The sequence below is a fragment of the Myotis davidii genome, unplaced genomic scaffold, assembly GCF_000327345.1.
Source record: "Myotis davidii unplaced genomic scaffold, ASM32734v1 scaffold292, whole genome shotgun sequence".
Taxonomy (NCBI): domain Eukaryota; kingdom Metazoa; phylum Chordata; class Mammalia; order Chiroptera; family Vespertilionidae; genus Myotis; species Myotis davidii.
Window position 1 is genome coordinate 1491066 of NW_006285042.1, and position 13895 is coordinate 1504960.

At 42.8% G+C, this 13895-nt stretch overlaps 1 protein-coding gene across 1 annotated transcript; it reads right to left on the reverse strand.

The window, feature by feature from the left end:
* Positions 1 to 2276: 2276 nt before the first annotated feature.
* Positions 2277 to 13104, reverse strand: NDUFB4 (NADH:ubiquinone oxidoreductase subunit B4). The gene is made up of 3 exons (XM_006755354.2): positions 12818 to 13104; positions 3531 to 3677; positions 2277 to 2400 (listed from the first exon to the last, which is right to left on the reverse strand). The coding sequence occupies exons 1-3, from the start codon at positions 12995 to 12997 to the stop codon at positions 2338 to 2340; spliced, it is 390 nt and encodes a 129-aa protein (XP_006755417.1). The 5' UTR covers positions 12998 to 13104; the 3' UTR covers positions 2277 to 2337.
* Positions 13105 to 13895: the final 791 nt, after the last annotated feature.

The window sequence follows — 13895 nt, forward strand, 5'->3', positions numbered from 1 at the left end:
ATCTCCCCCAAAGTTATTAGAAGACTGTGTCAGACACCACCAGGAATGAGAAAAAAATAAAAAATAAGCCAGTAATGGGATTTCAATCAGAGCATGAACGCAATCTTTTTCTCTAGGCAGGATCTACAATAAAAGGTAAAAGAAAACATGGTATTGAAACAAACCACCCTGTTAGAGATGCAATTTTGTTTCATAGAGGAAGGGATGTCATACAAGATAAGGACTTATTAAGAAGGCTGGCTCCTCAGACATGCATAAAGGAGAACAAATTGATAATATCTTTAGACTTTCATAAAGCTTTCAGCAAGTTCACATCCCAATGAGTCATCCTGCGATTGGCAGAGATCATCCTCAGGGATCCAGAATGACTTTGCAGGGATGCAAGTTCAACCAGCTTACTCCTGTTTGCTGCCTTCAATGGCTCCCATTGCTGTCAGAATAGTCTGAACTTCTTAACTGTGATAGGGCCTTATGATCTGGTTCTGGTTACCTCCCTCAGTACATGTCACTTTGCTAGAAGCTCAGCATTTGAACCACTTTCTTATGTTTGAGAATTCCTTACCTGCCTCACATTTTTTTTTTAAATATATTTTATTGATTTTTTTACAGAGAGGAAGGGAGAGAGATAGAGAGTTAGAAACATCGATGAGAGAGAAACACCGATCAGCTGCCTCCTGCACATCCCCCACTGGGGAAGTGCCCGCAACCCAGGTACATGCCCTTGACCGGAATCGAACCCGGGACCTTTTAGTCCGCAGGCTGACGCTCTATCCACCGAGCCAAACCGGTTTCGGCACCTGCCTCACATTTTAGAACTAAATATGCCATGTGCTTGCTTTTTCAGCCTCCCTTGCAGCTAGCACTCAGGCACATGACCTAGGCTTGGCCAATCATATTCTCCTGGACTCAGGAGCAGGTGATGCGAAGATGAGTTCTTGACCCAACAGAGGCAGGGTAACCAGTGCGGGATCCTGTGCCCAGTGCCCAAAGCTAGCAGCATCAGTCAGACACATAGCAGCACTTACTGCTCAGATGAGATAGCCATTGCTGTTCTCACCAGACCACCTCTGGGTGTGATATGGGTCATTGTTTGTGATTTAAAAAATCTTTTAAAATTAAACTCTTAAGAACATATTGCTCAATAATTCTCAATGTTAAAAAAATATTTTAAAAATTCTGACTATGCCTCTCTGGGTACTGTTTTTCTTTCAAAGCTTAGGCATCAAAGATATACTGTAAATGTTTTTTCTAATACTAAGGTGTACTAACATAACTCCAGATGAAAGAAGACTGGTATGATCAAGGACTAATATCTTTATCTTGTTTATGCCTTAAAATATTTAAGAAAAAAGACATATTACATCAGAAAAAACTGGGCAGTGGATTTGAGCAAGCAAATAACAAATGTAAATGAACAAAAATGTTTTAAAAAAGTGAGGCCTCAATAATAAAATGCAATTAAAATTTTCATCAATCAGGTTTAAAATAATGTAAATACTCGCTGAGATCTTAATGTGTGCTTCTATTCTAAATACTTTCAATAACTCACTAATGAGTTCAATAACAATGTAATTATTATTCCTATATTGTTTTAAAGATAAGGAAACTGAGACAAGAATTCAGATACTTTCCAGCTCAGCAGGGATACAAAGCCAAGGAGATAAGGAGGGGGGACTGAAAAGTTCCAACCCTCTAACCACAGGGCTGGTTCTCCTGGCAACCTGCCCTCATCCTCAGGTAGGGTCCGAAAGTCACCTAATTAACATAAGTTATCTTTATCTCTTCACTTAGGAAATCCCAAGGGTTTTAGAAGCTCCATGCCAGAAACAGGGACAAAAACAAAATATATATATTTATTATCAATCACAGTATCACAGGATTTGGCTTTAATCTGAAGCTATAACTATCTCCTGATCATTTTGAGTTCTTGTACCTGGGAAAAAGTAGACCAAAAAAAACCCAACACACACCACCACAGTTTTCAGAGTTGCTGTTACACAATGAGAGCAGGAGGGGATATGCCTGAACCCAGGGGATTCACTAGTGCATCTTGGTGCTTCCATGTTCAGTGATAACTATCAACAGGCAACTGCTTCAACAATGGCCTGATGATGCTAAAGTAATTACTGTTCTGGCTTATAGTAGGCATGTATTTGTTGAATGAGTAAATGAATGAGCGTGCATCTGTTTCTCCATTAAACTATGAATGCTCCCAAAGTTCTACAATGTTCGGCAAACGTTTGTTGAATCAAGGTAACATTAAGAATGAGAAACTATTTCATGATTAATAGATTTATTAAACAACAATATATATACTGGTAGTCGTCATTGTCAGCCTTAATATGAGATGTTGTATTTTCTGTCCAATTTTCCTTCCTTGATAAGTTTTTCTTTTCTATCCTGAGTAAACAGAAAAAACACACAAAAATAAACAACAAGCAAACATTAAGAACAATGCATTCTGGCACAACTCATGATACAATTCTAAAAAACAGGAATGAAATGCTCCAAACCTAATTCCACCTCCCTCCTTTTAAAACCTATGGAGCATGAGTGAGGAAAGAGTAGTCTGAAAAAAATAAAGGAACAATAAGAAACTACTGCTACTGGAAAATATCTTACCCACATTTTAGTAAGTAAAATTGTATTACTCCACTAAAAAGCATATATCGTAAGCAAAATGCAATTACCTGCTGGGTAAGTGTGGCCTACCTTCCTGTTAAGGAATATTTATCAGATAATCAAAAAGATATACACTCTAACAGGAGAGTGGATTGGCTGGTTTAAGGCAGAGCTAGATAGGTGAGCACCAGTCTAGATGGCAATGTGAGGCCTAGAAACTGGGACAGGGGTTCCAGCATTAGAGTGGTCTAGTGTCCGAGATAAGCCTGGCTTTCTCTGCAATCATATACCCAAGCCTCTGATGGCAGTGATACCCAGCACAGGCTGCTTTTGCTGTCTGGTGTTAGGGTATTAATAAGTTTTAATGTTAATTTGAAAAGTATAACCAATATAACTAGAATTCACACAAATAGGGAACACACTAAATGATTTATGTATGTTGCTAATACTTAACCCAAAAAAATCTCTTTGTAAAACAAATGAATTAAGAAAACTAAATACAAAAATTTGCAAAGATATCTAAAGGTTAGTCAGAATAAGTTTAACTTCTACACATCTTCTAATGGGAAAAAAAAGACATTAAACTTCTTAAAAGTTATTTTTGTATTTTCTTGTGTATTACTCACAGTATAATTTCCTTACATCATCTAAAATATACCAGGAAAACTCTTCCATGAGTAAATTCCAGTCTTAGAAATTTCAATTGACCAATTTATTACTTTAAACTCAAGAGCAACTATTATACCTGAAAGACCCAAAGATTAGTGATTTTGAACAAAGCATATTTCTATGAGTTGAAATGATAAAGAAATAAAACCAAACATATAACTCAATTATGTTTTATCTTGTGCTGGAAAAGAATAAAGATAAAAGAACACAAAAACTAAACCTCAGGTTCTGATACTTACTCTGTCAGTTTTAAAAACGTAATACCAGAAGATGAGGGGCCCAATTCCAACCACAGCTCCTAGGAGTGAGTTCTTGGGAGTGGGTCTGAAATTGGGATAGACATTTGCTGTTCTTGCGTAGGTCCAACGAGCCAAGGCAGGATCTTCCTAGAATTAGCAACAAAAAGTTACAGCAACGTAAGCAGGGCCACACTAGGAAACAACCTCATCAGGACTTTTCTGGAGGAGCATAGGAGATGCTTTCCCTTTGTTCTTTCCTACAGTTAAGGGTACATTCTGAATATTCCTAAATAGCTTCAGGTAAGATCTTTTATTTCTATTGGCTGAATAATTCTCTGATGATCGTGTTCAAATCCTTCAAAATTTAAAAGCACTTTATAACAACCTCCAGGTTTCTACTTACTTAAGATTTAAGAATCCTCATCTTTTTCTTTTCTTGTTTTTAAATATATATTTATTGATTTCAGAAAGGAAAGGAGAGGGAGAGAGAGAAACATCAACGACAACAGAATCATTGATTAGCTGCCTTCTGCACGTCCACACTGGGGATCGAGCCCATAACGCAGGCATATGCACTGACTGGGAATTAAACCGTGACCTCCTGGTTCATAGGTAGATGATGCTCAACCACTGAGCCACACCAGATGGGCAAGAATCCTAATCTTTTTAAAGCTGTCAGAAAAGTTACTTTTTCTCTTTGATCATTTTTATCTATTCTATTTTGGATTGTTTTAGCATCATCATCATCTTTCTTGAAGTGTGACCAACAGATCCACATAGTATTCCCAATGATGACCAATAGATTTCATATGCTGTCATGCTCTGTACTTTGTTACCAACCCTTTATAATGTTACCCCCACATTGGTCTTTCCAGGCTACAAGTTGCAGGAAGGTGAAGACTGAGATAGGCTAACTATGAGCTTTATATTACTTACACTATTAAAATAGTTTTGTAGCAAGGACAAGGCTGTTGTTAAAAAAATTACTGTCTTTCTTAAGAAAAATTAATTGTCCATTTCAATATGTTTATACTAGAATAACTATGTACCCCAAATTCATAATTAAATTTAATTAGCTATATCCTCAAAAGATTTTACAAAATTATTCACTCCAGTTAATTGATTGATAAAAATAAGAAAATGAAACGAGCTTTAAAATCTTAATATTAAGCAGTGCCCTGACCGGTTTGGCTCAGTGGATAGAGCGTCAGCCTGAGGACTGAAGGGTCCCAGGTTCGATTCCGGTCAAGGGTATGTACCTTGGTTGCGGGCACATCCCCAATAGGGGGTGTGCAGGAGGCAGCTGATCGATGTTTCTAACTCTCTATCCCTCTCCTTTCCTCTCTGTAAAAAATCAATAAAATATTTAAAAAAAACAAAACTAAGCAGTAAGGAGAACATTCAAGGTCCTAATCAATACCAAGAAGTCATAATTGGTAGGACTAAATTACTTAAACATTATCTTTCACAGTAACATTTTATAGCAAACTGTTTGCAGAAACAGCAAAAGTGAAGACATAATATATAAATTGCAGGGGAAGTTTGAGCTCAGTACATCTATTCTTTTACCTATCCCTTTTGCTATTAATGTATTTGAATGACTCTCCCATGAATTATCAAATGCCAGTCACCTCTCTACACTCTGATATGTGACAGATCTGCCTTCTAGAAACACATTTCATTTCAGAAAAAGGAAATACCCCATGACCATAGTTCATTGAGCCCTATACTGTTGTTAAGAGATGTTCCAATACACACAACATGGGGGACAGTCTCCTTTAACACCACTCCACATCTGGACTACCAGTAGCATGTGACATGGTGAACAATCCTTCCTAAAATCATGGGTTTCCATGACATACACCAGCTTGTTTTTCCTCCGTTCTGATCATTCCCTTTTAGTCTCTTTTGCTCTTCTTCCTTACTCGCCAATCCTATATAATAAAAAGCTAATATGAAAATAGACCAAATGGTGGAACAACCAAACAACTGGTCACTATGATGTGCGCTGACCACCAGGGAGCGCATGCGGAACATGGTGTGCATTGGCTGCAATGGGATGGTGAAGCAGGTGAGCGGGGGCACCAGTCAAAGGCAGGGCGCTGGTTGCTGTCATCAGGGTAAGTCTCTGGTGGTTACTGAAAGTTCTTTGCTCCCGTGCACCGTGGTCCTGCCCGGCCCATGCTGGTGCCACCCCACTTACACCTGCTGTCAGTGTCCAGTGCTGGTGCTCAACATTGTTAGTGGGTACAAGTGGCAGCTGCCAGTCCCGATCGCCCCTGAGGGCTTTTCCACCTCCCCCTGCTCCTGAGGGGTGATTGGGGCAGCAGCTGCCGCTCGCACCTGCTGATGGCGCAGCCCTGCTCACACTCGCTGCTAGTGCAGGCCCAAATCGCTCCACATCATCAGTAGGTATGAGCAGCGGGAAGAGGGCTGCTGACAGGGAGAGGCTGGGCAGGGGTGCAGAGGATGGGCCGAGACCTGCCCCTGTGCCCATCGCAGCCTCATGGCCCACAGTTCCTATCAAGATACACGAATTCGTGCACTGAGCCCCTAGTCTCTTAATATTGGCCCTCAGAATTTCTTGGCCGTTCCTCTTTACATTCACTCTATTGGTGATCTCCTCCAGTCACATGGCTTTTAACATCCATCTGTAGGCTGATGACTTGAGAAATTATACCTGTAGCCCTTGATCTCTACCCTAAACTCCAGACATAATATCCAACTACCATGCTGTCTAACAGACATGTCAAATGTGATGTCTCATCCCAAAGTGATTTCCCAGCGTTCCACTCCACCTCTATCCCTGCTCCTCACATTCTTCTCTATCTTGGTAAAAAGCAAGTTCATTCTTCCCATCAGCTAGGTCAAAAACCTTGGAGTCATCCTTGACCCCTCTCTATCTCTTACACTTTCCATCCAATTTGCCAATGACTTACAAGGCCTGGTCTGATCTAGACCAGGTATCCTTCTGACCTCATTTCTTCCTACTCTGCCCTCATCTTTCTCCATGTTAGCCACAATGACCTCTTCAGAATGTTTGCAATTAAGTAAGTGTAGGGCACGGGTATAGGGTTAAGCCTCGAACCCATGACCCTGGGATTAAGAGTCCCATGCTCTACCGACTGAGCTGGCCCAGCACATGTGGTGCCCAACACGGGGCCTGAGTTCAAGGGAACTACAGTTGTCACGTGAAAGGACGCTCCAGTGAAGCACGTGCAGAAAACAAAAGGGAAGGTAAAGAGCGAAGTTTAGTGATATAACTAGGTGTAAAACATGGGAAATTCAGGATGGCAGGAAAAGAATTTATATGTATCCATGCTTAGGCACAGGGTTGTTCTGTGAGGTATCAACAGCTTTTCGAATTGTTCGATTTTGTAAGTAAAACCTGTCCATGTTTTCCTGAGGAAGGAAAAGTAAATGTAGAGACATGGGAGAAGGTAGAAAAACAACTTAGAGATCGTTATATAGTTGAAGGTCCAGGGAGAATTCCTCTCTCTACTTTCAGTCTGTGGTCCCTGATTTGGGACTCCCTAGAGCCCACTCCTGAAAGGGAATGGATGAATGTGGCCGGGAACTAAGATGGAGAGTGGAAGGTTACCAGAGGCTTAATATTGTTGCAAAGGTTTGCCTCTTACCTGGAGACTACTTATTATGGAAATATTTTATTCACAGTTGTGCTGACATTGGACCAGCCTATGTTCAAGGAGCAGTACTAGCTGCCTCATTAAAGGAGATGTTGTTCACTGGTCAGCAGAAAAGGAAAGGGGGCTGCTTTAACTGTGGCAAAGTAGGGCATTTTGCGAGAGGATAGGGCAAATCTGCTCCAAGACTGATGTTGATGATAATCCAATGCCCCCTAGGCAGGGCCCCACCAAACAGTAGGGGCCTGATCCTTAACCCCACTGCAGCCTTTCCAGTCGGCTCAGAAAATCTTTATCATTCCACCCCGGGAAGCGCAGGATTGGCAAGTTCTTCCTGGGGTGACAGATCAGGACTCAGGCAATAACGAAAAGCGCCAATCCTATTCTTAAAATGCAACTATAAAAACAAAACAAAAAAAAGGGGGGGAGAAGGATGTTATGTGTTAAACTTTTTGAACTGCAATGCAGAGGGTTGTACAGCAGCTGAAAGGCATCGCTCTTACCTGGAGACTACTTATTATGGAAATATTTTATTCACAGTTGTGCTGACATTGGACCAGCCTATGTTCAAGGAGCAGTACTAGCTGCCTCATTAAAGGAGATGTTGTTCACTGGTCAGCAGAAAAGGAAAGGGGGCTGCTTTAACTGTGGCAAAGTAGGGCATTTTGCGAGAGGAAAGCATAGGGCAAATGAATGCTGCTCCAAGACTGATGTTGATGATAATCCAATGCCCCCTAGGCAGGGCCCCACCAAACAGTAGGGGCCTGATCCTTAACCCCACTGCAGCCTTTCCAGTCGGCTCAGAAAATCTTTATCATTCCACCCCGGGAAGCGCAGGATTGGCAAGTTCTTCCTGGGGTGACAGATCAGGACTCAGGCAATAACGAAAAGCGCCAATCCTATTCTTAAAATGCAACTATAAAAACAAAACAAAAAAAAGGGGGGGAGAAGGATGTTATGTGTTAAACTTTTTGAACTGCAATGCAGAGGGTTGTACAGCAGCTGAAAGGCATCAGGCCTCCTGTACAATAGCCTCTGCCGACTCAGCCTCAGGCCTCCTACAATAGCCTCTGCAGGGTTAGCCCAGTGGAAGTATGCACAAACCAGATAAGAGTTTTACCAGATCTAGTAATGATGTGGGGAAGAGGTTGTGTTTTGTATCTTTCCAGAAGGAGCAGTGCAGCCAATTTGGGTGCCAGAGCATTACATGCGTCACCACAACGGACCCAGAGAAGCTCCTTGTCCCTTCGTTCAAAAGACTGAGAGTTGCCCCGATGACAGCAAAGCGGAAAAAAGAAGAAAAGGAAGGCTACGCAAGGGACTCAAGTGCCAACATTGGATCAGCTGAATAAGTTAACAACCGAGGCCCAGCACATGATAGAAAAGCAAGGAGTGGAAGCTATTCCTTCAACCATGTTGCTGGCATTGGTTAGCTGCCAGTCCTCTGTAAAGTCTTGCACAGCCAAGTCCAAGGACTCTGAGTAAATCAGCAAAAGGAACTTTCATTTAGTAGAAAAATGTTACTCTAGTTTGATTGCTCACTTATTGCTGGGTTGCACTGGCATTGTTTTGTTATTCTTACTAGTTTTAAAAGGTTAACACATTGGCATTGTTTTGTTAATAGCCAGAGTTTTGTTCTTGATGCTTAAGTTTTACTTTCATTATAGTAGCTTAAAAATAAAAAAAGAGTGAGATGTAGGGTACGGCTATAGGGTTAAGCCTTGAATTGACCTGTTGGCAAAGCCACAAACAAGTCCCAGCTTAGAGGGCACAGTCCTCTTGCATAATTAGGCTTGACCTTATGATGCTCCCTAGATCTTACCTGGGAAGCTAATGGGCTGAGAGAGATGTAGCAAGTGCTGCCAAAGCAAGTGAAACTCACCATAACATTGTAACTATGGTGACCACTACCTTGTTTATCTACGGCTATAAAATAAAGGCTCAGCTTGTTGTCTGGATCTCTCTCTGTGGCCTCAACCAGGCACAGGAGATCCACCTAGAATTTAGGTCCTAGACCCAGCTTATTCTCTCTGTCTTTTCTACATCCTTCGCTACCCCCCCGCCCCCCTCAAGCTCACTGAACCCTTGGCTATGCTGGCATAGCACAATAAGCATACTACTATCTAAGGACTATTGTACTTGCTGTCCCCTCTGCCTAAAATGCTATTTTCTCAGCTCCCTCACCTCTCATCTTTCAGATCTTCACTCAAATGTCACTTTATAAGCAAGGCCTTCCCTGGGCCTATCTAAAATTGCAGCTGCTCTCCCTTCCTACACACACTCCTAATCCCCTTCCTTGCTTTACCTTTTTTAACATGATCACTATCTAATGTGCTAAAGGATTCATTTTTTAACTTACTACCTGTCTCCCCCACTAGAAAGAAAGCTCTATACCAGCAATGGCAAACCTTTTGAGCTCGGCGTGTCAGCATTTTGAAAAACCCTAACTTAACTCTGGTGCCATGTCACATATAGAAATTTTTTGATATTTGCAACCATAGTAAAACAAAGATTTATATTTTTAATATTTATTTTATATATTTAAATGCCATTTAACAAAGAAAAATCAACCAAAAAAATGAGTTCGCGTGTCACCTGACACGCATGTCATAGGTTCGCCATCACTGCTCTATACAGACAGGGGTCTCTGCCTGTTTTGTTCTTTACTGTTACCACAACATCTAAAACAGGGCCTGGCCTGTAATAGATCCTGAGTACTTATTTATTCACTAAGTCAATCATTCTTAAAGATTAAGCAAGTAATTTCCATGTATTGATCAGTAGATGATAAAGTGTGAGACACTCAATGAACAGAACAACTAATGAGGCAGGTATTATTACCTCTGTTCTACATGACAAAATTGAAATTGCCCTAGGTCACACAACTGAAAAAGAGAAACTCTGTGGAGCTTAAACCTCAACTCTGGTTCAAGTCCTTACCGTTTTTAACTACATCATACTATCTGGCACATCACACCTAACTGTGTATGTATATAGTAAATGTCTCTCTCTGCACCTTCTTCACAAATAAACAGGTTTGGGCAAGAGATGATACAGCCAACTGGTGCAGCAGATGCTCTGGGTTACTTAGACCAAAGTTCAAATTCTGCTCAAACACTTGCTAAGAGTATCTATACTAATAAAAGGGTAATATGCTGATTATGGCAGACGTCCTTCCAGACAAAGCCGCAGTGGCTGCGAAGGGCCCAGGCTCAGGCTGGCAGTGGCAGCAGCAGTGGGGTAATGGGGACGGCGCCTTCCCCTGATGCACCAGGTTGCCTCCCACAGAGGGAGGCCAGACTGAGGCTTGGGCCAGGCCAAGGCAGAGGTGGTTAGAGGCGATCAGGCCAGCAGGGGGGCAAGGTGAGGGCGATGAGGCCAGCAGGCAGAGGCAGTTAGAGTTGATCAGGCAGGCAGGCAGAGGGGTTAGGGGCAATCAGGCAGGCAGGCGGGCAGGCAAGCGGTTAGGAGCCAGTGGTCCCGGATTGGGAGAGGGATGTCTGACTGCTGGTTTAGGCCCGATCCCTGTAAACTGGCAGTCAAATACCCCCGAAGGGTCCCAGATTGGAGAGGGTGCAGGCCCGGCTGAGGGAGCCGCGCCCCCCTCCCCCCATACACACACACACACACATGAATTTTGTGCACCGGGCCTCTAGTCACTCTATAAACCACTTGTCCTTCCCATGTTGTCTTCTCTTCAGTAAAACAAGGATAGTAATAGAGCTTAACTCTCTAAATAGTTGTGATATTTGAATAATATTCAGGAAAGTTTAGATAGTCTCTGAGACAATGCAAATTTCCTTCAATTCTCACAACTTCCAAAAATTCCTACAGAATACCAATACAACTGTTGGAAAAAATATTTTTTAAAAACACATTTGATATCATATTTCAGCTCTTGTACAGAAAATTACCAAAAAGCACCCCTGTTAAATAATAATAACTATCAGTTTGATGGGCATATATTATGTACCTCATTTAATCTCACACTGACTCTATAAAAAAGTTAATACCATTCCTATGAAGATCAGAAAACAAAGGTTCAGAATGGTTAGGCAAATTTCCCAAGGTCATACATGGGGCAAAAATGGGTTTCAGTTGTTCTTATGGAAGATGATACAATAATACATAGGCCCCGACTGGGTAACTCCCCCGGACCCCCTCACCTCCATACATCAAGGATGTAGGTTGGGACCCCTCTTAGGGCACATACAAGAATCAATCAATGAATGCATAAATAAGTGGAACAACAAATCGATGTTCCTCTCTCTCTAAAAATCAATAAATAAAAATTAAAAAACAAAAATAATAATAAAGAATAAACTTGTGTTTTGCGTGCTCACAACAGTAAACCTACTTTTGCCCCACCCTGTAGTTTGCTAATACTTTGTGCCTTGGAGTCTGACTCCAAAGCCCAAAGTTTCAACAAGCCACAGGGTCTTCGGGTCTTTAAAAATATAAAGTCGCCCTGACAGGTTTGGCTCAGTGAATAGAGTGTCGGCCTGCAGACTGAAGGGTCCCGGGTTTGATTCCTGTCAAGGGCATGTACCTTGGTTGCGGCACGTCCCCAGTTGGGGATGTGCAGGAGGCAGCTGATCGATGTTTCTCTCTCATCGATGTTGCGAACTCTATCCCTCACCCCCCCTCCCCCGTAAAAAATCAATAAAATATAGGCAGCGCCTTGGAGGCGGCGGCTTCGTCAGTGTCGGGACTGGAGGCTCAGTGGTGAAAGAGCAATGACAAATCACTGCAAGAGTACACGTCATAAGCAAAATACAGAGAAGTTCATGGCCAAGCAAAGAAAGGAAAAGGAGCAGAATGAGGTTGAAGAAAGAAGCTCAAGCTCTAGGTGATTGGGGAAAAATTTGTTAGAAATTTGTTTAGGGTCCAGTTGATTTGTGTATTTTTGTTATCACTAATTTGTAATTTTTGTTTCAGAAGCAAATATTCATGTTGTATAAATTTCTGATTGTCCTTGATGTAGAGAGACTGATGGGGAAAGTATGATGTGTTTGATTTTTATATCAAATCATCAGGTATGGAGAAATATCTTTTAGAAGTGTTAAAATAAATGTTCCTACTGTATATTTAAAATACAAAAACAATCAATAAAATATATAAAAAATAAAAATACAAAGTGAAGAATCACTGTATTTCCATCAGGAGAGAGCAGCATTACTATGAACTGTGAGCTGAAAGGTAGGAAACAGCTTTAAAAAAAAAAAATACACACGAACACACTTTCGAACACTCATTACAAGCCAGACACTGCATTGGCCGGTCGCGTGCTTGATCTGATTTAATCCTCCTGAGACAGGAGGGCTGCTCCCCTTTCCCAGGTAGGAAAACTGAGTGTAAGAGGCTGAGCTGAGTAACTTTCCCAAGATCATCAGGTGGGAAGCAATCCGGCCCCGCCAGGCGTGTGGGTCCCGAGCCCCTCCCTTCCCTTGACCACCCAACTCTGCCCAAGGTGAAAGGGCTGGGGGGCGGTCCCGCTCTCCGGGCCTGGACTGGGCCGAATTCTTCGGCACTGGTCCGAACGGCGGCCGCCCCTGCGAGGCCCCCAGGTGGGTCTGGGCTGCCCGGCCGGAGCGCAGCGTCCCAACTCCGGCCCGCGATTCCCGCCCAGCGACCCCCACTCACGATGAGCCCGTGGCGGCTGGGGTTGTTGTACTGGAGCAGGTACTCCCTTTTAAGCCGGGATCTTATGGCCAGCCGCTCGGCTTGCGCCTTCCGGGCTTCCGGAGATATGTCATATTCGGCTGGGTCAAGGGTAGGGGGCAAAGTGGCCAGGCGCGCCGGCTTGTACTTAGGGTGCGACATCTTGGGACCCTGGCGCGCAACTGCGCCTGCGCGGCCCCCGTCTTTCGCCTGACCTTACGCCTGCGGAAGTGCGCCTGCGCGTCAGCCGGAGGTGGTTGTTTAGCGAAGAGTTCAGCTTCCTCCCTTGCCGGCCTGGCCCGCTATAGCGATCTGCGCGTGCGCAGTGCTTTCTTCACCTAGTGACCCCGCCTCCACTCCCCTCCTCTACCCTTCTGCCCTTTCGATCTGTCGCTTGCTGGTTCTTTCTAGCAGCCTTCTCTCCTGACCTGACAGACCTTATTATGCGACGCTGAGCTGTGTGGGACCGGCCCCAACAGGAAATGGGACTGGTTGTGAAGTCCTGCTTCAATGTGGACCCAATCCAAGCAAGCTGTGTGACCTTGAGGGTTAAATGAGATAATGAATAGATGCCAAAGTGCTTTGCAGAATTTAATGACCTAACCGAAGGACAATAAGCTTTTCTCTACGTTGCAGCATTAGATCCATATAACATAGAAGAGCATTCTTCATAGGCACGAAATAAGGTTTAGTAGGAGAATGATGTTATAAGAGAAGTGTCGCCTGCCTGACTACAGTAGGCAGACAAAAATTGAATAAAGCTCATGAAGAAACAATGATGGTTAAAATACTAACACCTCGTACCTAAAATCCTTAGCACTGTTCGGGTGCTAAGAATGAGAAACACCCTTAGAGATATGAAAATATGCATAAGGGCATTGTATCTTACTGGGAAAGATGATTTAGAGAGAAGAAACCTAAAAGAAAGCCGTCTCCATCCCTATTGTCTTTCTCCCACCCCTACTATGGAAGGGGAAAAAACAATTTCAGAAAGCATGGCAGAATCTGTAGGTACCAATCAGGTATTCCTCGGGGGAAAACATGTAAACACTGTTTCCAC

Bases quoted from the DNA above. Each gene is read 5' to 3' on its own strand.
- NDUFB4 (XM_006755354.2), bottom strand. From the start codon at position 12,997: ATGTCGCACCCTAAGTACAAGCCGGCGCGCCTGGCCACTTTGCCCCCT. The intron at 3,678-12,817 runs GTGAGTGGGGGT...TGCTAATTCTAG, and splicing joins CCAGCCGCCACGGGCTCATC to GAAGATCCTGCCTTGGCTCG. The intron at 2,401-3,530 runs GTAAGTATCAGA...CTGTTTACTCAG, and splicing joins ACGTTTTTAAAACTGACAGA to GATAGAAAAGAAAAACTTAT.